Source organism: Chroicocephalus ridibundus, unplaced genomic scaffold (genome assembly GCF_963924245.1).
Source record: "Chroicocephalus ridibundus unplaced genomic scaffold, bChrRid1.1 SCAFFOLD_394, whole genome shotgun sequence".
NCBI lineage: Eukaryota > Metazoa > Chordata > Aves > Charadriiformes > Laridae > Chroicocephalus > Chroicocephalus ridibundus.
In genome coordinates, this window is record NW_026961777.1 from 39,165 (window position 1) to 64,412 (window position 25,248).

General features: G+C 54.1%; 1 protein-coding gene across 1 annotated transcript; it reads right to left on the reverse strand.

Annotated features, from left to right (window-relative positions):
• Positions 1-775: 775 nt before the first annotated feature.
• On the reverse strand, positions 776-8,948 carry LOC134509783 (sperm-associated antigen 4 protein-like). The gene is made up of 10 exons (XM_063322361.1): positions 8,943-8,948; positions 7,712-7,796; positions 6,919-6,983; positions 6,282-6,327; positions 5,932-6,028; positions 5,335-5,419; positions 4,650-4,762; positions 4,078-4,245; positions 3,619-3,708; positions 776-2,825 (listed from the first exon to the last, which is right to left on the reverse strand). Exons 2-10 carry the CDS (start codon positions 7,726-7,728, stop codon positions 2,694-2,696), a joined length of 813 nt encoding a protein of 270 aa, XP_063178431.1. The 5' UTR covers positions 7,729-7,796; positions 8,943-8,948; the 3' UTR covers positions 776-2,693.
• Positions 8,949-25,248: the final 16,300 nt, after the last annotated feature.

Here is a 25,248-nt window from a genome sequence, read left to right on the forward strand (position 1 = left end):
TGACGGGCATCCCTTGAGGCCAGCAAAGGGCAGCAGGAGGGCAGCAGCTCTTGGTGTCAGCAGGGGCCATAGCTGTGCTCCAGCCCGCTGTCTCCAGTAGGTCAACGACCTCGTGGAGGTCATCGATAGGCACCTGGTCTGCGTCAGCAGGATGCTGCTCCAGGACATCCTGACGTTCACCCTTCCCTGGCTGGCCGACATCGACAGTTATGAGGTGGTCACTGGCCTGCTGAGGGTTTCCCGGCCCTGTGACAAGTATGTGGCCCGTCAGCCTCAGGGGCAGCTCAGGACCTCCGGGGCCTGCCCAGGCAGAAGGGGTGGTGGCCGAGGTGGCCCTGCTGACAGTGTGCTCTGGCTCTGCAGCACTGCCAGGGCCACGTGGAACACGCTGTCCTGTGAGCCCAGCCTCCTGGCCGACCTGCTGAGGATGCTGCTGAGGCTGCTGCTGGACGGTCTCCAGCCCCTCTGGCCCTCTCCATCCACCCCCAAACCCGTCCTTCCTGGGGCGCCTGGCCCAGGGCCCTCGGGCCGCAGCCGGGCAGGGCAGCGCGTGCCGCTCGGCCCCGCAGCGCGCAGGCATGCCGCCTGCCCCGGCCCTGCTGCCCTCGGCAGCCCCACTCCCTGGCCGCCGCCCCCGGCCGGCTCAGCAGCGGGGAAGCTGATAAAACTGAGAAGATGATTGAGAAAAAGGGGACACTGTTTGAGAAACTGTCTAGGATGGAAGAAACATCCCGCTTTTCCCCTGCATGGACCCATGTCGCAGCCATTAGGAGAAGATGCCCTCCTACGAGACCGACTTGGAAGGAAAAGAAGACACTACGAGACACCTTGTGGTTTTACCTCGGTGCCTATGGAGAGGACCTGAGTAAGTGGGATGAAGGACCTACCTTGGCCCTACAGGCACTAGTTGCAAGGTAAAACAGATAGAAGAAAGAATTCTTCCAGGAGGGTGGCTGCTCCAGTGCCCAGGGAGCAGTTCTCTGGTCCGGGTCGGAACTCATCTGCTAACTGTAGATGTTGTCCTCAACATTAGAGGTGCCCTGCCTCCAGCCAGGAGGGGGAGAGGGATAACCGAGTTTATTGGGCTGTGTGGATTCGATGTCCTCGTGTATTAGAGCCACAAAAGCATAAAGACATGGTGGACAGCGGTGCACAGTGTACCCTATTGCCATTGACTCATAAAGGGACAAAATCTGTTGCTGATTCTGGTGTGACAGGTCTCAAGAACTGACTGTACTTCGGCCAAAGTGAGCCGAACTGGGAATAAATGGCGGAAGCGCTCCATTGTGAGTGGCCCAGACGCTGCGTGCATCCTTGGCGTAGACTTGCTCAAGAGAGGGTATTTCAAAGACCCGAAAGCGTATCGGTGGGCTGTTGGTATAGCAGCTGGAGGGACTGAGGACATTACACAGCTGTCTGCCTTTCCAGGGGCCTTGCTCGGAGCTCTTTGGTCCGGGGATCGGAGGTTCTCCCTGAGAATCCCTCGGTGCCGGATGGAGGCCCTGCAATTCCAAGGATCTGTCGAGATTCAGAGGCAGAGTCCCATCTGGGTCGCCAGAAACTGTCACCGAAATCGGGAATGAACTTCTTAACACCGATGTAGTCTTAAGAAGCAGGCATTCTTTTATTCAGCACCGGGGACGTGGGGGATCTCTCCACCTGACATGTCCACTGAATGTGAGATTCACAGAGACTTACATCCATACAGAATATGCGTGGTCGTTACATGTCTCAGCACTCATTGCCACGTTCATTACATTTCCAGAACTCATCTCCATATTCACATCCCCTTGGCACATGCACATTAGCTCCGTTAGGGGCTTCATGGTAGGTCTTGGGTGGTTCCTAGTGGTGTACGGTGGCTGGTTTGAGCTGATAATAGAGGAATCTCTTTGTGTGGACTGGGGAAGATAAATGCAGCAGCTTTTGCAACTCCCCCATTTATTTTGCGAGCTTGTTATCGGTCCCTCCAGTCTCTTCGGGGATGTGGTATTCTTCGCTGTTTGTTCTTCACAAGGAGCTACGTTTACCTATTTACCAGACTCAGTCCCTGGTTGTAACCCCGCTGTGTGAGCCGATGCGGGCAGGACGCAGGAACAACCACAAAACCACGGATGAAAGGCAAAGAACAAGTTTCTTCTCGATACCTCACAGACCAGGGAATCTCCGAAGCAACACCCGGGCAGAGGCACGGAAGCAGGGACTGCGGGCACCGTGGAGTGAGAGAGAGTCCTTGTTAGCAAGAGCCCTTGGCAGCGAGAGAGTCCTTGTGAGCAAGAGCACGCACGGACTCCCTGTTCTGCCTGGCATTTAAAGGGTTCAAACAGGCATCGTTTTCCCACTGTGCTTTGATCTTCTTCAGCACCAGGCCAGGATTCTCAAGTGGCTGGATAAGGTGTCCCTGAGTCCATCACAGGTTTATGTTATCGAAGTGCAAGTGTTTTTCTTGCAAGCGTCCGAGACTGAATAACAATTAGTGTGATATATGTGTTTTCCAGCACCCAGCTGTGAGTCACTTGAGCGTATTAACAATCCTCCTCACCGATCTTCTGTTGCTTTCCCACGACTGCCCTCCCTGCAATGGACCTTATTGTGCACCCAACTTAGGAGACAAATCTTCTACACCAATCTGAGTCGCAGCAACATTATTCTTTTTCTTCTTTTTTATGTTTGTCCTTTTTCTGTCTCTGGTTTCAGTTGAGGCTGTTTGGTTTTGCCATCTTCCCATGAACCTGCACTCGGTAAATGCATGTGTACTTTGGGTTTCCCCAGTTGCTCTTCACAAGGAGTTTGAGATAGGAGAAGGCTCTGGGATGCGGGGCGTTCTGCGAGGAAAAGAGGGAAGAGGAATCGGAGGTGTTAAGAGCCACAATGCAGTCAAGGTATCTCCCCCCACCAGCCCTGCTCCTGCTCAGGAGCAAGCTCCTGACAGTGGGTGGGAGCGGCTGTGGAAACCTGAGGCTGGCTCTGGTAGCGGGGTGCTGGGGAGGCTGGGGACACGGGGAGGGGGAAGGCACCTGGCACCCTCTGCATGGGCCCGGCTGGGGCTCAGCCTCCCTCCCCTCTGCCTCTTCTTCTGCGCCTCGCTCTGTGCCGGCAGAGAGGCCGGGGAGGTGCTCCTTTGCGTGGGGCAGCTGGTGTGACACCCCCCCGAGCTCCCGCTGTCTGCTCTGCCCGCTTTCCTGCGGGCAGGCGTGAGAGCAGCGGGAGAGAAGGGGCATGCTATGCTGGGAGGAGAGGACACCGTCCAGCCTGCCAGCAGGCCACGGGATGGAGCCAGGGCGCTCCCCGACGGCTTTCTCCAGCGGGCGTCCCTGTTTCTCCACGGCACAAAGACGTTGCTCGGGTGCAGTGGCTGCGTGTGCAGCGGGCTCTGCTGAAGGCAGCCAGGGATCTCTTGGGACTCATGCTCCCACGGGCCTGACCTTGCCCTCACTTTCCTTTTGCTAGCACCACCGCGTGCCACTCAGCCCTCCCAACCCCACCAGCTCTCTCCTGGCGGTGACCCAGGCCCCCTCTGCCCAGGGAGAAAGCATTCACGCTCCTCCTGCCATGGCCCTGCAGGCAAACCTGCTTTGCTCCCTGGCATCTTCCCCCAACACCGTGCGTGCATCGCACCTTCAGAGGGAAGGTCTGAATGGCCTCTTTTGCCACATCGTACATGAAGGTCACCAGGAGAGTTTCCTCTTCTCCGTCCACATCCACTCCCTGTGGGGCAAAGCACAAGGAGAGCAGCTCAGACTCGTCCCGACAAAGAGGGAACGTAGGTGCTGGGTCAGCCCTGTTACCTACCCACCCTCCCCTGGGGCTCTAGCCCTAGTCTAGCCCTGGTTACGGTGGAGCTCAGGCTCCGCTTGAGTTTTAGTCAAGAACCCTGAGCTGCTTGGCCAGAACAAGTCTTAAGAGGGAGGAGACCTCTAGAGCCCTTAGGAGGAGACTCCTAGAGCCTCACCAGGGCCCTGCAGTGCTCAGGAGACCGGGACTCCAACCTCAGAGGAGGCACAAAAGCAAGGAAGACCCTGTCATGGCTTTCCCCCAGGACCAGATCCGCACCAGAAGCACCCAGCAGAGACTTACAAAGACAGCGATGTCCCTGGGGGCGCTGGTGACGGTCCCAGATGGAGAGACTTCTTTGGAGATGTGCTGCACAGTGATGGCAGTCAGGTGGACTCGCGCTGGCAACCTGATGACCACCTGGCCCTGATGCCCTGGGAAAGGCCAGCAGTTTCCCGGGGAAACATCCGGCTGCAACCAGAAAGCCAGAGCAATGAAGCGTGAGAGAGTGTTGGGGCCAAGACAACTGCCCACGTAGCTTGAAGCGTAGGCACCGGTGTGTCTGTGGGGTCTATTTCAGCTTGAAAATGAGGTGTGTGTGAGGAAGTGGACAGAAGCAGGAGGCCTCCTTCCCTGACCGACCTTTGCCAGGGCTGTCAGTATTATGGAGCAGAGGAGAACAGCGGTTACGAAACCACTCTAGTCAGGGCCTTGCAGAAACACATCCCTGCCCAGGGGCTCTGCAGGGCACCCCCCACCTCTCGCCTCCCACCCCCAAGACGGCGCAACACTGGACCGAAGGGAGAGCCCTGAGGTCAGTCTCCAACTTCACAGGAAGAAAGGAAAGAATTCCCTCTCGATTTCTGTTACAATACCTGCAAAATGCGATCGGGACTGCGGGGAGTGCAAAAGAACTCAATAAACCTCCAGAACCAGTCGTTTTTGCAGGTGTAGGTCTCCGAAGTTCTCTGCAGGTCAATGCTGGCACCTGCAGGGAAGGGAAAGCAGACGACTGCAAGAGGCCACAGACGAGGAGGGCTTGGTGCTCAGACACTATTTCTGACACCGCCGGCCAGCTGCGCTTCTGTCAGTCCTGTCCTCGTCCCAGGCTGGTGGGCTGCCCGGCTGCCCAGCCGCGCAGGGGAATGACAGCGGCCACGTGCCTGGTGACTGCTGCACTCCCAGCGCCAGCAGGAGAAGGTCTGAGGGTTCTGGGAGACAGACGGTGCCCATGTGAATGGCAGCAGACCCAAGCTGAGGGCTTGCTGCGTGGGCAGCCAAGGACGGCCCGGCCATCTCCTTTTCCAATGCTGAGGAGAGGAAGAGAGCCCCTCCGTCCGCACAGGAACACGTGCGGGGGCAGCGCCAGAGGCAGCGTGAGGATGCCGAGGGCAGGGTTGGGAGGGAGTCTGAGAGAGCTGCTCTGCCACAGCCTTGCCCTGGGACCCCCCAAGCATTTCAGCTCCCCCACTTTGGAGAGCAGCGCCTGGAGCGCAGGCGCCTTTGGGGAGGGCTGCAGACAAGCGCAGGGCAAGGGGACGTGGCTGCTTGTGTCCATACCAGAGCTTTGCAGGGCCCAGTCAGACATCTCCACGTAGGCTTCCAAAGCCCTCTCAGATGCTGCCTGCTTCATTTCCTCGACTTCCTGGGAACGCCATAAACAAACAGAGAAAAGGAGCACATCAACGTTCAGCGTGGCTACTAGCGCCCGGAGCGGCAAAGGGCCACTGTCAGAAAGGCAAGGCAAACCCTCTCCACGGAGCTGCAGGACTGAGGAACAGTGTCTGTGTCCACAGCCATGGCCACGGCCCCGAGGTGGGTTGATGAGGGTCCCCACACCCTCGTCCCCATCCTCCACACTCTCCAGGGCAGGTGGAAGGTGGACTCAAGCCCTGCCAGCGATGGCTGGCCCCCCGTGAGCGTGCCTGGGTCCCACCCCTGCCTGAGGAGCCCAGCCAGAGCAGCCAGAGGTGCTGGCGTGCCAAGGGAGTCCTGCGCTGCCTGAAGCGGCCGGTGAAAGTGGGGCCGGAGAAGGGCCTGTGCAGCCCAGGAGGCCCCTGGGGCAAAGGCTGGCTGACTGCAGTCAGCAGTCCCACACACCCACAGCCCCAAGGGCTTCTGCCCAGCCAAGCCTCCTTCCCCAACACGCCGCAGCACCTGCTTCACGCTGCTGATCTCTGCCCTCAGCCGAGCCACCTCCTCCAGCATTAGCTGCATCTTTTGAGTTTGCTGCGCCATTAAAACCGGGCAGTTCCTGCAGGAACCAGGAAAGCAGATGTTGTCAGAGAGCTGCCCACCCCACTGGGAGCCTCTGAGCTCAGCAAGGAGGAGAGACACGCGTGCGTTCCCTGCTTTGCCAGCGCTTCCCTTCCGCAGCAGCTGGCGCAAGAGGCAAAGGCAGGAAGGGCCGTGCGGGAGCCCCGGCTCTCAGGCAAATGGGTGCAGGGACACGAGGTCGTCTGACCCTTCTGCACAGACCCAATTCCAGCTCAGGAAACATCGCTTACCTCAGGGGCTTCAGGCCTGGCAGCGAGGTCCCGCAGTAAACAGCAGCTGCAATTCACATCAGCAAGAGACAGTTATTTTACCGGGGGTGCTGGCGATGCCTGCAGTGGCGTTGTCTGTCCCTGTTGCCTTGGGGCTGGGGCAGCAGGTGAGCTGAGGAGGCGGGGGACGTGGGGTGCAGGGAGAGGACACACCTCTGACTGGGGGCAAAAGCCCGGGCTTGAGCGGACTGCGCAGCCGTGATCTTCAGGTGTGCTCGGTGCCCCAGAGCTATTCCCCATTTCCCCTCACTGCCCCAGTGAGCACCGAGACCAGGCTGCTGGGCGAGGAGAGGTACCTCTCCATCGGTCCCCCTGCATGGCCCCTGCCCTCTGGGAATCCCCAGGTCAGGCTTGCAAAGAGCTACCCCCGTCTCTCGCAGAGGTGCCGACTAAGTGAGCCCTGTGGTCCGGTAGGCAGGGCAGCAGTGTGACTGGGAGGCTACCAGTCTTACTGGGAGCCCAGAAGGCAGTCCCACTCAAGGACTTGCCTGGGAAGCACTTGGGCCACGGGAGTTTCCGCACATACTGGCCCAAAAGGAAAGGTGGCGTCCAGCCCAGCCAGGCTGTCGCTCTCAGATGGTTGCTCATGAAAACTCACCAAGAGCCAGGGGGAGCAACAAGAAGACTTGCAAGAACGCCTTCTTCTGCAGGGCCATCTTTTGCCTGAAAAAGAGGGAGTCCTGGTGCTGTCATGATCCAAGCCTTGGACAAACCCCTTCACAGGCGGATTTCCCTTTTCAGGCCAAACAGACACCGTTTTGGAAGCCTGCTGCTGACAGAGAACTGACAGAGCAGCGTCCAGCAGGAACACGATTTCTGTCCACATCGTTCAGCGCTGCCGGCAGCTCTTCCCCAAAGGAAGGTCTCCAGGAAGATCATCCCAGGAAGCAGACGTCGAGCACACGAAGAGTGCTTTCCAGCAGTCTTTCTGGTGCGGACCTTGCTCTCCCTCTGGCTGAGGAAGCAGGCCTGTTCTCCCTTGCCATCACACACATCCCTCTTAGGGCAAGTGTTTTCCCGCAGAGCTGGGAAGCGCAGGAGCCTTGTCCGCCTTTCCTCCCAGAGGCCTCCACAGACCGGCGTGGTCTCTTGCCTGAGCTGGGGAAAACCCTTGCCCTGCGGAGGCTTGGCTCTGCACCCGAGCGTCTGGCTACGGGGCAGTTTGTCCTGCCGCAGCCAAAGCTTGGGGCTGCAGCAAATGGCTGCCAAGGGGCTTTGCTCTTGGCTCCCCTGAGAATGGCCACAGCACGAGCAGCGCCCAAGCTGAGGCGCCCCACTGGGAGCCCCGGGCTGCTGGCTGGGGAGCACCCTCTGCTCTGCCCTTTGCTGGCACCGGCCCTCAGACACCCCCGTTCTACCCCCCATCCGCAGCAGAAACATGTCGTACGTACGCGGCCAAGAGGCACATGCTCAGCAGATGTCTCCACAGAGAGACCAGGGCAACAGCCAGAAGGCAAGGAAGGCTGAAGACCGTCCCTGGGCAAAGAAACCAGAGAAAAGTTAAGCCTGCCCCTTGAGATCTCTTCTCTAGGATGCCCAGCCAGGCATATTTCAGCTCCGTGTGGGGAGGTGGGCACCGAGTCCCAGGCACGCCCTCCCCGGGGCAAAGAGCAGGGCAGCCTACACTGGACAAGGGGATGGAATGCACCCTCACTAAGTTTGCAGGTGACACCAAGTTGGGTGGGAGTGTCGACCTGCTTGAGGGTAGAAAGGCGTTGCAGAGGGATCTGGACAGGCTGGATCGATGGGCTGAAGGCCAGTGGCATGAGGTTCAACAAGGCCAAGTGCCAGGTCCTGCACTTGGGTCACAACAACCCCATGCAGCACTACAGGCCTGGGGAGGAGTGGCTCGAAAGCTGCCCGGCAAAAAAGGACCTGGGGGTGTTGGTCGACAGACGGCTGACTATGAGCCAGCAGTGTGCCCAGGTGGCCAAGAAGGACAACAGCATCCTGGCCTGTATCAGGAGCAGTGTGGTGAGTACGACTAGGGCAGTGAACATTCCCCTGTACTCAGCACTGGTGAGGCCCCACCTCAAGTGCTGTGGCCAGTTTTGGGCCCCTCCCCACAAAAAAGACATTGAGGCACAGAGAAGGGCAACGGAGCCGCTGAGGGGTCTGGAGCACAAGTCTTGTGAGGGGCGGCTGAGGGAGCTGGGGCTGTTTAGCCTGGAGAAAAGGAGGCTGAGGGGAGACCTCGCTCTCTGCAACTCCCTGAAAGGAGGGTGTAGAGAGGTGGGGGTCGGTCTCTTCTCCCAAGTAACAGGCCATAGGACAAGAGGAAACGGCATCAAGTTGTGCCAAGGGAGGTTTAAACTGGACATTAGGAAAAATTTTTACACAGAAGGGGTTATTAAGCATTGGAACAGGCTGCTCAGGGGAGTGGTTGAGGCACCATCCCTGGAGGTGTTTAAAAGACGCGTAGACATAGTGCTTAGTGATGAATTTTGTCACAGTTAGGTTGATGGTTGGACTAGATGGTCTGAAAGGTCCCTTCCAACCTAGGCAATTCTATGATTCTACGATTCTCCTGCCACTTGTGACAACTGGCCCGAGCTCTGGCACAGCGCGGCTCTCCACGTTCACCCCGGAGGACTTTGGAGCAAGCAGCAGTGCTGAGCTTACTTGCGATTTCTGTGGCCTTGTCGCGCCCCTCGGCAGGCCCTTGAGCGGCTGAGCCGGCAGGTGAAGGGCGCATCACCAGCTCCACGCCAGCGCTCGGGTCCCTGTGGGAGGACAAAGACAAATGCCGGCTACCCACCGTCCCCAGGCCGCGGGAGCTGAGGCGGGGAGGAGTAGCCTGAGCGGAGGCCCCTGCCAGAGGAAGGGCTGTCCCAGCAGCAGCGAGAGCGGGCAGCAGGGCTGGGGTCCCCCTCCTTTCCCCACCCTTTGCGGGACAGGCCTGCCCCGGGAGAAGAGGAGGCGAGCTGGCAGCAGCAGTCCCCCGCCCCGGGAAGCCCGCCCGGCAGCGCAGCCCCGTTCTCACCCTGCCGGCCGTTGGTTTCCCTTGGTCCCCAAGGAGCCTTTGGAGGCCCCTGGGCGTCTTGTCTGGGGGGCCTTTCTCCTCGCCATCTCGGGCAAAGGCAGGCTCCCCGCTGAGCCCCAGCAGCGTGTCCTGTCCCCAAAACCAGCTCCAGCAGCAGCCTCTCGCCGCAGCCAGCAGGAGCCTGTCCAGGGCCGCAGCCACAGGGCAACTGTGGGCTCCTGCCCCACACGCCACAGCGCTGTGCGGGCAGCCAGCTGTGACCTCACAGTGGTGTCACCTCTGACGTCATGCTGGGGCTGCCCAGGGCTGAGCAGGGCGGGGAGACCCTGTGCTCCTTCCTTCTCCTTGCGGGATATTAATTGTTCAGCATAAATACATACGTTTTAAGTAGAATAAATGATTTAGGATTATCATTCGGTGTGATTTGTGCTGCTTGCTTAGCTCTACTTAGCATGAGGTGCTGGATTTGCTGAAACCTTTAGGCTGGAAAAGAATCCAATGAGATGTTAGAAGACACCAGACCAAAAATCATCACCATTGGCCCCCTCCTTGCTGTGCTTCTGGAAGTCTCCAGGGAATGTCCTGCAGTGATCTGCAGCTGTGAGCAGCCCTCAGCCACGCAGAACCCTCTCAGCAGCAGGACCTTGCCCCGCCGGGGGATGCTCCTTCCATGCAGAACTTCTCCCCACAGTGATGTGGTGGGCTTCCCAGGCAGGCTGAGAGCTGACCCTGGCAGGTGGCAGAGTCCCTGCCCCGGCACACAGACCCCTGGGGTGCAGGGAGCCTGCTCTGAAGGACAGCCCTGGGCACCCCTGGCTGCACACCCACCTTCACAGCTATTCAAAGTGCCTGACAAGAGCTCCCACATGTACAGATCCCGTAAGCTGTGGCTGTGCCAGCTTTAGGAGATGCCTCCAGCAACTCCGCCTGCAGTGCCCTGCACCCGCAGACTTACCCTGTCAAGGGCTGCAAAGATTTCTCCTCCAGTGAGCTCTCAGTCGTCCTCCCAATCCTGACACCTTCAAGCTCTCTCTCTGCCTTGCTCATCTCCCTGAGACACCCTGGCAGTGCCCTCAGCCCTGCTGCGCTTGGCAGAGGAGCTGCTCCCGGGCAGAGCTGTCTCTCTGCAGCGCTGCCCGCTTGCCGTGAGCTCCCTCCATCCCAGGAGCCCAGCCCAGCTCAGACGCAGAGGACCAGCCCAAGGAGTTTTAATGACCCCTCTGGTGGGTTCGAGGCCGAGTCCGTGAACCTCCGACGCTGCGAGGAAGTCGAAGGAACCTCTCAAGGAGTCAAAGTCGGGTTCAAACTCCAAAGTTTCTTGTGGTGTTGATGGGTCCCACTGAGGGACACCACTGAGGAATTGCCCCCAGGGTCCGGTTACAGCAGAAAACTGGAGGCAGCGATGGCAGGTCGGGAAAAGCAAGTTGAAGGTGACTCTGATGCTGGGTAAACGTGGATGTGTTTCATTAATGCAAAGGGCCAAGCCCTGACTCCATCGCCCAAAGGGCCAAGGCCTGACCCCCAGCCCCCAGGAAGGGAGATCCTCTCCCTCACTCCTTCCTCAGGGCTCTTCCTGGGACAGTGGGATGTGGAGATGTGCAATGCCAAGGGCAGGACTATGGTACGACACCTCCCAGGCTCCTGAGTATGGACAAGGAGGCAACGAGACCCCAGTGCTGGAAGGACTGGTTGTCTCAGAGGCATCAGTGGCAGAGACAACAGCCGTAGCCCAAGACATGAAGAGGTTGGCTCTGTTAGGGGACTTCCAGCTTTGCCACATCCCTCTATCTTCTCCACCACAGGCTGTCCTACGGTGTCCCATCACCTCTGCCTCTTTCCCTGCAGGCTGCAGTCATCCACCCGGCTGCCCCATCTTGCTGTCACCTTCCTTTGCTGAGATCTCTCCATCCTCCCTGGCTCTTCCTTGAAACACAAAGCCTTGGGCTGATCCAGACTCCTTCTGGGTGGCGTGTTGCACCACAGCACTGCCCTTGGAGTGACGTTTCTTTCTCCTCGTGGCCAGGCTGCACCTCCCCACCTGCATGTTGGGGAGTTCTTTCTTTCTCAGGCTGTTTTCCACTAGGAAGAAAAGCTCCGCCAGCTCTGAAAGCACCCTTCCAGCACGCTCAGGCTCCTCCTATACCGTCCCCAGTCTCCAAACCACTGAGCCCAGGGCTCTCAGCCTCTAGATACTGGTCAAGTGCTTGAGGCCTCCAAACCCTGTCTTGGGAGATCTCTGGGCTCTCTCCACAGTGTTTGCAGATGAAATCACAGTGGTCATAGGCCAAGAAAGATGGAGTGAGACTTTTTACCAGGGCCTGTAATAGCAGAACAAGGGGCAATGGCTTTACACTGGAAGAGGTTATATTTAGGTTGGCCATAAGGAAGAAATGCTTTATGATGAGCGTGGTGAGACCTTGGAACAGGTTGCCCAGAGCAGTTGTGGATGCCCCATCCCTGGACGTGTCCAAGGTCAGGAGCTTGGAGCAACCTGAACTAGTGAAAGACGTCCCTCCTCACGGCAGGGGGTTGGACTAGATGATCTTTTAGGTCCCTTCCAACCTGAACCATTCTATGATGCTTGGATTCTAATATGCCCAACTCCTCCTGCACAAGGCTGCAAACACCTACATACACCATATAGGGATGTGACCACTGACAAAAACCATCACTAAACCATGTCGCTAAGCACTACGTCTACCCGCCTAATTTTAAATACCTCCAGGGATGGTGATTCCACCACTTCCCTGGGCAGCCTGTTCCAATGCTTAATAACCCTTTCAGTGTAAAAAATTTTCCTGACGTCCAATCTAAACGTCCCCTGGTGCAACTTGATGCCGTTTCCTCTTCTCCTGCCTTCCTACCCTTGGGCAGGTCGACACTCACACCCAACTTGGTGTCATCTGTGAACTTACTGAGGGTGCACTCGATCCCATCGTCCAGATCATTGATAAAGATTTTAAAGCGAATCGGCCCCCGTACTGAGCCCTGGGGAACACCACTTGTGACCGGCCGCCCACTGGATTGAGCTCCATTCACCACCACTCATTGGGCCCGGCTGTCCCAGCAGTTTTTCACCCAGCGAAGCGTACGCCCATCCAAGCCATGGGCAGCCAATTTCTCCAGGAGAACGCTGTGGGAAACTGTGTCAAGAAGCTTTACTAAACTCCAGGTGAACAACATCCACAGCCTTTCCCTCATCCACTCAGCGGGTCACCTTGTTTTAGAAGGGGATCAGGATTGTCAAGCACGACCTGCCTCTCATGAACCCATGCTGACTGTGCCTGATCGCCTGGTTGTTCTTCATGTGCCACATAATGGCACTCAGGATGACCTGTTCCATAAACAGGATGATGTCTTCCAAGTTGCTCTTCCATGCGGATGATGTGGGAAGGGAGGTGCAATGACACGTGCAGAATGACAGCAGGACACCTCCCAGGCTCCCAGGTGGGGACGAGGAGGCCATCAGGCTCTTGTACTCCTTATAGGCATCAGTGGCAGAGGTGACAGTCACAGACACGGAGATTAAGACCTTGGATCTCTTGGGGGCTTTTCACATTTCAACAGCCCCACACTGTTGAAACCACCGCAGGCTGTCCTATTGTGTTCCACACCTGGGCATGTTCCCTGCAGGCTGCAGACGTCTCCCCTGCTTCTCCACCTTGCTCCCGCCTGAGCAACTCACTAAGCTTTCTGAAGTCTCGCCATCCTTCGGGGATATGTCTTTAGACACAAAGCCACGGGCTGATCCACATTCTTTCTGGATGGCCGCCTTTTCCACAGCGCTGCCCTTGGAGTGACGTTTCTTTCTCCTGTTTCCTGTTTAAACCTCCCAAGCTACAAGTTCTGGCATTCTTTCTTTCTCGTGCGGTCTCCCATGAAGAAGAAAAGCCCCATCATCTCTGAAACCGTCCTTCGAGCAACCCCTGTCCTGCCCAGAGCCTCTCCACCATGGGGCCAAAGGGGCAAAGAAGCCCACATTCCTCAGCCTCCCCACGCAGCGCATGTGCACTATACTGTAGGAATGTGTCTGAGAGAAAATGGTCACGTGAGCCAGCCTCCCTACTATGAGAGATTAGATTAAGGGCAAAACAGGTGGTAGAAAATGGAATTAGGACATGGGAAAAACGGGAACTGAGAAGGTAGAAAACATGTTGTGCTAATGACTAAGTAATTTACTATGTGAATTCTTGTAACCAATCTGATCTGTGAATGAACTGCATGGACAGCGCGTGAAAAGAGACTGTAAGCCAATCATATAGCTGCCGCTAGCGCGTGCTCTTATTGCCTGTCTATATATACTCTGTGAAAACTTGAATAAAGGGAGAACGATCATACTCATATTGAGACTCCATCGTTACTCCGGGTCCATCTCCCACTCCGACATCCTCCGACATCTGGTAGCAGAGGATGGTTCAGCGCGACTGAGTTCTCCGAGACTGCGGTAAGCAGCTAGAGGAGGGGAGTGGGAAACTTCGGCTGGGAGACGTGCTGCTTGGGCGCATCAGCGGGAGCAGACAACGGCGTGAGGTCGCTCCTCACCTCCCAGGCGCAGCTATGGAAACAGAAGCTGCGGCCACACTACTCGCTGGGATCCTCTCTAAGGGAGGGATTGAAACACCAGCGAAACTGTTGCTCAAACTGATTAAGCCGGGGCAGGAGATGGGGCAACAAGTAACAAAAGAAGAAGGGGCTATATTAAGACTTCTCCTGCATATCCTCTCTAAGAGAGGGGTGAAATACGATGAGCGTATGCTCCGAAGGTTGTTAACCTGGTGCAGAGAGAACGGATTTGCACCAGAGCCCCAGACAGCTTTTAAACCAGAAATATGGGAGGCTGTTGGGAAAAAACTGTGGGAAATGATAAGTAAAGGAGACAAAGAGGCATCACCGTTAGCGACGACGTGGTGGTTGGTGTTATCGACCTTACAAGATATGAACGCGGAGCGAGCCACAGCAGCCGGGGCTTTTGCAGCATTACAACCCATGGGAGGGGGATCGAACAGGCCAGGTCCGAAGGTCCGGGACGATCCCCTGCTGATCCCCTCTGCTCCACCTGAGGCCGATGGAGGAGGCAGAATGTCAGCAGAGAAGGACAGAGCCGGAGCTGTTTGCTCCTGACATTGCCCGCCTCGCCCCCTCCCCTCCCCAGTCGTCTCCCTGAGATAGAAGTGCTGGTTTTGTATGTCTGCTGTGTAAGTGTGTGTGGGCGCCAGCTTATACCTGCTGATCAGCATGTGTGCTACTGTTTGCTTTTTGTTGTGTGCAGTGTCGTTAGGTGACTCCACTTGAGCAAGTGTTCTGCCCGGTGTGGTACTGTTTTCGTATGCATCTAGGGCTGACACTCCATCAAGTGAAGAAGTTTGTATATACACAGTGTTTAGACGTAAGGCGAGCGCACCCCAGGTAGATACACCAGGATGGGCTGTAGAACCGATGGAAGTCCTGAAATATTGGGGGAGTTTTCATGAGCCGACACGTTTACACTCTCGGGAACGGCTTGCCCATGCAGGGCGTATCGCTGGTTGTTTGTTGTTTGTCTATAAGGTCATGGTTGATTGGGAAAAGGAGTCGAGCCAAAATCTATAGGATGCTCTGTATGAAAATGAGAAACTTAAGGAAAAATGAGAAACTGAGCTCTTGTTGCAAAGGCAGACTTTTATGTCAGTCGTAAGTGATGGGAAAAAAAAAAAAAGAAAAAAAAAAAAAAAAAAGAAACCAAACAGGAACAATTAGATGGGAAATGTGCCACGTTAGCACAAAAGTATGCCTTACACATTACGAGAAAGCATCAGAAAAAGAGAAATAGGACACCTGGTTCAAAGCAGTACCATAGAGATATGTTTTTGGTTTTTTCCTATGTGTCTATGTTATTGCATGCCTTAGTAGATTGCTCTGTGTTATACCCTGCGAGACTAAAATGAACCCAGCAGAAGCGGTCTCTTGAGCAAGGGGGTGGAATATGGGAAAGCAACGGAAAATCGGCGAGGAGGACTGTAAATACACTCAAGGGACTCGCACCTGGGTGCTGGAAAACACAGATATCACACCAATTGTTATTCAGTCTCGGGTGCTGGCAAGAAAAACATTTGGATGACATAAGCCTGTAATGGACTCACAGACACCTTATCCAGCTGCTTGGGAATCTTGGCCTGTTGTGGAAGAAGATCAAAGCACAGCACCAGCAAGAACAGGGAGTCTGCATGCGCTCTTGCTAATAAGGACTCTTTTGCTGCCAAGGATTCGTGATAACAAGGACTCTCTTGCTGCCAAGGATAAGTTTAACAATGCTACTAGTACAGCTATTTCTGAGTTATCGCTAGATGTAGATAGTATTCGATATGCGATGTTGCAAAACAGAACTGCTACTGATTTTTTGCTTTCAGCTCACAGACATGGTTGTCAAGATTTTAAAGGACTGTACTGTATGAATCTAAGTGACCACTCCACATCCATCCATGCCCAGCTGCAGGAACTGCACCGACCGAACCAGCAACTTGTGGAGACCACGGGGTGAAATCTCTTTGCTGGATGGACTTGGGGGTGGGGTTGGTTGAAGCAAATTATACTCATTGCCTGTGTGGAAGGAATTTGTCTGTTATGTTTAGTACGCTGTTTGCCGTGTTTAATAAGCATTATACGATCAGCTGTAAATGCCGCTTTGCATCGTATCCTTGTACGAGTTGTAGAATATGTTGCTCTAAAAACTATGTGTGTATCCATGAGAACCTGACCTTCACAGAAGAAGATAACAAGAAGGGATTACAACAATGTAGTCACGTATCAGACAGCTGCTGTTAGCAAAGCTGGATCATGAGTTTGGTGAGACTCGCTGCATACACTGGCCACGTGTGCAGCGACTCTGGCCTGTACTTTTCTACTCGATCCAGCGCAGGAGAGTCTGGTGGGACTCGCTGTGTGCACTGGCCATGCATGCAGCGACTCTAGCCTGTACTTCTCCACTCAATCCAGTGCAGGATATAAGGAGGCTGTCTCGGGTCAGAGAGGGGGAGAGAGACATGAGCACACTTTGAAGGTACAGGGGATGCCCTGAAGCACTGTGTCTGCCCCCCCCCCCGCCCCCCCCGTAAGTTTTATGTTCATTAACCCCAACAGCTCCGAAGGCATCACAGCATGTTGAAAGATAAGATATAGTCTACTACTGCTGCAAGACACATTGAACACCTTCCTACAAGAATTTCAACTTTATGCCCTGATAGGACAGTGGGATGATGCAAAGAGCCTGACTGCATTAGAGTGGGTATTTTTGTCACATACCTTTTCAAAACCAGTAACTATGATGATCGAAATGTTGCCACGATTGTTTTTCCAGGGTCGCTCGTGCTGTCAGCAACCGCAATGTATTTGAAATATTACAAAAGGATTTCTCGTGGGTAAATCCAAAGAAATTTGCTTTCTGGGCTAAATTTAGGAATCTGGGTATTTATTGCCTTAGCAGGGTTCTTTTTGATTCTGTTTTTAATTGTGTTTAGTATATAACCTGCTAAGAGCGTCACAACAAGGATAACATGTCCAAATTAAAAGCGGTCAAAAATGGTTTCGATGATTGGTCAAACTCATGGGGTATAACGGGATGGTTATCAGACTTACTAAAGCAAGGGCTCATGCTACTGTTGGTTATATTATTATTGATTATGGTAGCCTCATGTGTTCTCCGCAAAGTGACTGACATGATAGAAAATGCCATGCATAAGGTCTGGCTGGCTCAAGAAGAAAAAGGGGGGATTGTAGGAATGTGTCTGAGAGAAAATGGTCACGTGAGCCAGCCTCCCTACTGTGAGAGATTGGATTAAGGGCAAAACAGGTGGTAGAAAATGGAATTAGGACATGGGAAAAACGGGAACTGAGAAGGTAGAAAACATGTTGTGCTAATGACTAAGCAATTTACTATGTGAATTCTTGTAACCAATCTGATCTGTGAATGAACTGCATGGACAGCGCGTGAAAAGAGACTGTAAGCCAATCATATAGCTGCCGCTAGCGCGTGCTCTTATTGCCTGTCTATATATACTCTGTGAAAACTTGAATAAAGGGAGAACGATCATACTCATATTGAGACTCCATCGTTACTCCGGGTCCGTCTCCCACTCCGACATCCTCCGACACTATACGCTGAACCACAGCTGGGCAGACCTCCTCTGGGCACTCTCCAGTTCCTCCCCACTCCTCCAAAATGGGGAGCTGCACACAGGGGGACACTTTTCTTTGGGGGGCCACTCCAGTTCCCAGCACCTTCTCCTCAGGACCACTGCTCAGCACGTTAGGTCCCAGCGGGCTCTGATGCACCTTCCTCCCCCTCAGTGCAGGACCGGACACTTCTCCTTGTAAACTTCTGGAGGTTTCTCTTGGCCATATCCCAGAGTTTCTCACGGTTCCCCTGAAGTGAAGCTCCATTGCCCTGGAATGAAGATCCATTTGCTCAGCTGTCAATGTTTCTATGCTGATGGCTCACCCTGGTGGTGCTGTCTCTCACAAGATAACCTGAGGAGTTGCAGGCCACGATAGACAATTAAAGGAGGTACTAGTTCAATAGAATTTCCGACTCAAGTAGGAAGTACCATGACAACCATCACCAAAATACCAGGGAGGGTATTGGTACGGTGCGCTGCCTGTATGGCAGACTACGTCAGTGGGAAATACAGACCTGTAGAGACACACAGAGAAAATGGATCCCTCCAGGAGCTGGTTTTACATCCTCTATCCAGAAGTCGGCCCCAGGATCTCCTCATCCCTCAGTTCCCCCCCACATAAACAAGCACACGCACACACAACTGCCTGTCTCCGGTATGGAAACACAAAACCCCTGAGGCTGGCAGGCAGCCAGCTTCCACCTCCTCTGTGCTTCCTCTTCAGGCTTGGGTTTTGTCAGCAGCTTCTTTCTCATCCACGCCGTCCTTTCTGAATGTCAAGGCGGGCCATTGTGGAGCGTGAAGAGGAGATCCTCAAGCAGCCCTCCGCACCCTGCTTCTCCGCAGGGCCGTATCCCACAGGATTCTTCCAAGCCAGTCCCCCAGCAGGCCAAAGCCTGCTCTCCAGACGTCTCCTGCTCTCGGCCTTTTTCCTTTCTCTCAGGAGCCTCAACTCTACCTTCTTAGCCCTGGCTTTTACATCCCTGACTAGCTGTTGCTTGTTTGTTGGTATGAAGTCTGGAGCAGACGTTCACCCGCCACAAAGCTGCCAGTTTCCCAGGTTGTTCTGTCCTCTCCTGTTGACGCCTCAGCTCCCAGCCGAGTCTGTCTGTCCCCAGGCAGAGCTCCCTGCATTCCTGCTGCTGCCTCACAGAACGGGCCAGAGGAATGCCACAGAAACGATCGGAGGGATGGAACCCCTCTGCTGTGAGGACGGGCTGAGAGAGTTGGGGCTGTTCCGTCTGGAGCAGAGAAGGCTCCGGGGAGACCTTCTTGCGGCCTTTCGGTTGTTACTTCAGAGTCTTCCCCTCTGAGACCTGCTGTCTGCACTCTGTGTCTCTCCTTGCTTGCTCCCCTGGGGAGCTGAGAACCCGCTACTTCATGGACACTGCAGCCAAGGCTGCCACTCCATTATCACAGCCCTGATCCTTTTTTCCCTGATTGCATGTAGGAGATCCAGGTGAGCATCACCTCTGTTGGCACATCTGGCAGCTGTGCTCAGAAGCCGGCCCCAGGAACCCACAGAAACTTCTGGGTCTGTTTGAACCCTGCAGTGTCCCCTCACCCAAAAGGGCTCACCGAATCTGCTGCCCGACCCCTAGAGGATCTCCATTCCCCCAGGAAGCTCCTACGCTGAGGGCATCCCCCTCCTGATCTTAGAAGCACAGAATCTTCATGGTTGGAAAAGACCTTGGAGATCATCGAGTCCAACCAAACAACCTACAATCTCTGTCACTAGAGCATGCCCTGAAGTGCCACATCTAGACATTTCTTAAACACCTCTAGGGATGGTGACTCAACCCCCTCCCTGGGCAGGCTGTTCCAGTGCCTGACCACTCTTGCAGTAAAGTCATTCTTCCTAATATCTAACCTAAACCTCCCCTGCCGCAAGTTCAGGCCATTTCCTCTGGTCCTGTCATTATTCCCCTGGGAGAAGAGGCCAACCCCCACCTCTCTCCACCCTCCTTTCAGGGAGTTGTAGAGGACAATGAGGTCTCCCCTCAGCCTCCTCTTCTCCAAGCTAAACATGCCCAGCTCCCGCAGCCTCTCCTCATATGCCCTGGTCTCCAGACCCCTCACCAGCCTGGTAGCTCTCCTCTGGACACGCTCCAGCACCTCAATGTCCCTCTTGTGCAGAGGGGCCCAGAACTCAACACAGCACTCGAGGTGGGGCCTCACCAGTGCCCAGTACAGAGGCACCATCACTTCCCTGCTCCTGCTGGCCACGCTATTCCTGATAGAAGCCAGAATGCTGTTGGCCCTCTTGGCCACCTGGGCACACTGCTGGCTCATGTTAAGCTGGCCGTCCACCAGCACCCCCAGGTCCTTTTCTGCCGGGCAGCTTTCCAGCCACTCTGCCCCAAGCCTGTAGCGTTGCTGTGGGTTGTTGTGACCGAAATGCAGGACCCGGCACTTGGCCTTATTAAACCTCATAGAGTTGGCCTTGGCCCATCGATCCAGCCTGTCCAGGTCCCTCTGGAGAGCCTTCCTACCCTCAAGCAGATCAACACCCCCACCCAGTCTGGTGTCATCTGCAAACTTACTGAGGGTGCACTCAATCCCCTCATCCACATCATTGATAAAGACATTAAACAAAGCCGGCCCCAAAACTGAGCCCTGAGGGCCACCACTGGTGACCGGCCGCCAAGAGGATTTCACCCCATTGTGATAAATGATTTAATCGCAAACAGGATTCCAATTAGAATTTATAATTTATTAAAGGAACAAAGGCAAGCAAACAGCGCTGGGTGTGCCTGGGGTCCCTGCCCAACCAAGACACACACCTTACAGACCCCATTTTTGGTTTATATCTCCTATACTAATACATATTCATAACTGCCTCTAAAATGGTTGGCCCTTGCCAAAAATGGGTGTATCCCCCCCCTTACAGGTCACTATGCAGATAACAACAGGACCAGTTTAAGGTGGTATTCTAGAATGTTCGCCAGGTGGCTCCTGCAAAACACAGACACGACAGACACACCGTCTCATCTGCGGCCAGACAGACAAAACAGTCAAAGGTCACACTTCACCCTGTGGCCCTAACACTGTTCCACACTGACACGAATCAGTTAAGCACATCTCACAATCCCCCATTTTCTTTTTCTATGGCATTGATTCGTGTTTTTGTTGCCAACCGAGTTAATACTTGCCGAATGGGTGTTAGTTTCGAATCTTCTTTTGTCTTTAGTATCATCAGGGAAAGAGTTTTCTCTTTCCCTGGTTCTGAATCAACAGGTTCTGTAGCCATCTGCGTTCCTTGTATAACTGAGTGTATTAGTCTAATAAAACAAGGTATAAAACATGGAATTATTAACAATCCTGCAAATGCCCCCAATATAACAATCCCGATTTTAGTAAGCCAATCACCTCCCGTAAAGTTTTCCCAGAATCCTTCTAGGTCGACTCCAGTCCAAGTCTGAACTGGGACATGTGCAATTTTCTTCATTTCTTTTACAAGTTCATTTACAGCTTCCCCTTCATCATCAATTTCTAAACAACAATTACTAAGGTTAAACTTCCCACAAACACCTCCCTCTTGTGCTAGCAAATAATCCAAGGCTAAGCGATTTTGGTACAAAGCAGTTCTCATCTTGGTATTTTGTCTCGCATTGTTTTCCATATTTGAGGATTACTAATGTTGCTCTCCATAGCCTCCCATGGCCATCGTTCACCTTGGCTTGTTCCACCACAAACATAACAATTAGTTACATTTAATGACTTAGCAATGTTTTCAGCAAGATTTACAAAGAGATTTTTAGCAACTGTGGGAATTTCATATTCCACTCCTGTTTCTATTTCATGATAAAATGAGTTAAATAGTAGTCTGTGCTGTACCGATTCCCTTATTCTTTCTTTTATTTCGATATTATAAACCAAAGTCTGGGAACTTACCCGTCCCCTCCTAGTAGTTCCTACGCACTGGCTGCAGTTGTTTGCCATAACCAGAGTCAAGGAGCTTACCCCAAAGAGGACCAGAAGCGGTCCGGTCAGGGCCATAGTGATCGGCGGTCACAGCCCGAAGGGGTTGCAGCCCTTGGCAGACCTTTCAAGCCGCACCACTCGTTCCCCTCCGGTCTTGCCCTCTTCCTTAATCTTTTAAGGGGTAACCTTTAATCAAGAAGCACTCTTTGATTAAATTGACAACAATAAAGCCTAACCCATGGTAGGTTATATAGGGGAGTGGTGGCCCCACAGCGAATGCACAAAAATTCTAAACTGTTTCCTAGATCCTTGACTTCTTTTTTGGAAAATGATATATTTTAAAACATGTAGAACACTTTGCCCTTAAAAATAAACAGCACCGTTTACACAATGGACTAAATCACCTTTCCTAATAGGTATTTATCCCTGTCCACTAATTCTACAGGAGTAGTTACAATGAAATTCCCACAGCAACTTGGCTTATGCTTCTTGATGAAGGTCTCTTTAAGTTCGGCTGATGGTTAGCTTGGCTTCTCCGGGCTCAGATGTGACTCTCCACTCCTTCACTGGACCTTTCACTCACGACACATGTGTCAAATCCTAATGGTGGTGTTTGAGCCATCATCCCAATCTCTCGTAGTTCTTTTAACCTTTTTCCAATGGATATTATATATTTTTGGATACTATAATCTTCAACCACATTGTTCCCCAGGGGCATCCCTTGGGAGTAAGGCATTCCATATAACATTTCATATGGCGATAATCCAGTCTCACTGTGTGGCTTAGTTCTTATGTTTAATAGTGCCAATGGTAGGCATTTCGTCCAGGACATCTGTGTCTCAATCATTAATTTAGCCAATTGCTGTTTTATTGTTTGATTCATTCTTTCTACTTTCCCTGAGCTTTGTGGGTGCCACGGAGTGTGGTATTCCCATTGAATACCTAATGATTGACATAATAATTTTATTATTTTAGAAGTAAAATGTGCGCCCTGATCAGAATCAATATACTGGATTATCCCATATCTAGGTATTAAGTGTTCTAATAAGATTTTTACTACCATCTGTGCCGTAGCTCGCGCTACAGGGTAAGCTTCTACCCATTGTGTTAAATGATCTACTAGTACTAGTAAATATTTTATTCTCCCTACCTTAGGCAATTCAGTAAAATCGACTCGTATTCTTTCAAAAGGTCTATAAGCTGTTTTCCTTCCTCCCGTGGCTGCTTGTCGAAACACTTTCTTGTTTACTTTTTGACAAGTTAAACATCCTCGCCTGATTTGCTTTGCTATTTCAAAAATCCCAATACAGCCAAATTGTTTAAGGAAATGATCACTTATCGCCTTTGTACCCCAATGTGTTTGTGTGTGTAAGCGTTCTAATATTTGCCTGGCATAAGCTTTTGGCAACATCTCTCGCCCGTCGGGCAGCATCCATTTTCCCTGTTCTAACTTAGCTCCTATTTTCTCTAATTTTGCCTGTTCCTCAGGGGTAAATTTCTTTTCTTTCTCCTCTAGTTCTTTTTCACTAATGTCTCCTTGTACTTGTACTACATTAATTTTAGCGACGTGAGTCCTCAGGGCTGCTTCCTGGGCCTCTCTATCGGCTAGGTTATTCCCTCTGGTTCGATAATCGAATCCCTTTTGGTGTCCTCTCACATGTACCACTGCTATCTCCTTTGGTTTTCTTAACGCCTTTAAAATTTTCACTATTAGTTCTTGATGTATTAGATTCCTTCCTTGGGTATTAATTAAACCTCTTTCCTCCCAAATTTTTCCAAAAGTGTGGACTACTCCATACGCATATTTAGAATCCCAACTCTCTGGGCACGGCCAGCCAGCCAGTTTTTAACCCAGCAAAGAGTACACTCGTCTATGCCATGGATCGCCAGCTTCTCCAGGAGAATGCTGTGGGGGACGGTGTCAAAGGCCTTGCCAAAGTCCAGACAGACAACGTCCACAGCCTTCCCCGCATCCAGAAGGCGGGTAACATGGTCACAGAAAGCGATCAGGTTGGTTAAGCAGCACCTCCCTTTCCTAAAGCCATGCTGGCTGGCCCCGATCCCTTGGCTGCCCTGCGCTTGCCGTGAGAGCTCACTCAAGATGATCCTCTCCATGATCTTTCCTGGTACCGAGGTCAGGCTGACAGGCCTGTAGTTCCCCGGATCCTCCTTCCGACCCTTCTTGTAGATGGGCGTCACATTAGCCACCCTCCAGGCATCTGGTACCTGCCCTGTTGACCAGGATTGTTGATAAACGATGGAGAGAGGCTTGGTGAGCTCTCCCGCCAGCTCCCTGAGTACTCTTGGGTGAATCCCATCTGGCCCCATAGACTTCTGTGCGTCTGGGTGCAGAAGCAGGTCATTGGCTACTTCCTCCTGGGTTATGGGTGGGTTGTTCTGCTCTCCATCCTTATCTCCCAGCTCAGGGGGCTGAACACCCTGGGGATAGCTGGTGGACATGGCCAATTCCATACCCGGACGCAGCAGCCGGGCTTGTCTGGGGCACGGGCAGGGCCCTGCTGCCCTCCAGGCAACCCCAGGGCTTCTCCGGCCCTCTCAGGAGCATGAGCTGGGCCAAGCGGTCCCCACCAAGAGCCCCAGGGCCTCTCCCGGGCCTCGCAGGGCCCCACGGAAGGCCCAGTGGGGCCTTCTGCTGCTGAGCAGAGCGGCAGTTCCTCCCCCAGGCACGCTCGGGGCGCCGGGAGGGGTGGAGAGTGGCCCCACCAGTGGTGGCAGCCCCACAAGAAGGCCAGAGGCACTGGAAGCAGAGCAACTGGCAGCACAGGCAAACCCAGAGGTAAACCCCTCTGGGCTGCTCAAGTATGGCAAGATATTGCTGACCCGCTGGGGAAACTAGTGGTGAAAGTACATCACGTAGGTGCCCACACACCCATGAGTCGAGCCACCGAAGAACATCGAAATAATCAGCAAACCCACCTAGAACCGGAAAAAGAGACCTTGAAAGCTCAGCGTGAGGACGTCTTTTCTTGCCTGTAATCTCACAGGGGCAGCGAATGTGTCACGCGCACAGCGGGCAGCGTCTTCACTAGAGCAAGAAGCGACCACTGACACCCACCTCCAGTGACACTGCCAGAGCTCTGCCACGCAAAACACACAACAGAAACGTGCCCCGTGCATTCGACAGCAACAGTTAACGTGTGCTTAGGGAAGCACGAGAGCGGTCAGACAGGGCGCGCGCATCGGGTTGTGCCCACGGATCAGGCCTACCTGTCCCAGTCCTTTCATGTGATTCGTAGCACTTGAGAATTTCCTCATAATCACCTAAAGCCATTCTGAGAGCAACGGGGACCTGGCAATTCTTCTCAGCCCCTGCGAGGAGAAACTGCAGCCGGCCTTTGGGCTTCTCCACGCTGAGCAGACTCTGGAACGGAAAACGCATTTACTGCAGCCCAGCGCGGGCCGGGGCGGGGGGCGACCTGCGCTGATGACCAAGCGCTACACCCCCAGCGGGAAATTCACCAGACGGGGCAGCCCGAGCGCCCGCAGGCCCCGGGCACAGGCGGCTACCGTCTAACGGGGGCTCCTGGCTAACGCTTGCCAGCGAGAGCGGGCGACTGCGCTGCCGAAGAGGCAAGCACGCCCGACCCGGCGGTATCCTCCGCGGGGCAACGAACGAGACCCAAGGAGACGCCGCCGCCGCCGCCGCCTCCTTTCGCGGGCCCGCCCGCGCGGCCCGGCGAAAGGCGCCCAGCCCCCCCAGAGTCCTGCCGCCAGCAGACCCGCCGGGAGCCGCTAACGGGCTGCGGGGCAGCGGGGCCCGGAGGCTACACTCACCGGCTCGGCAGCCGCCTCCCGGGGCGGCCGCTGCCGTTCAAATCTCTTGCCGCGGCGCCCGCTTCCGGGTAGGACG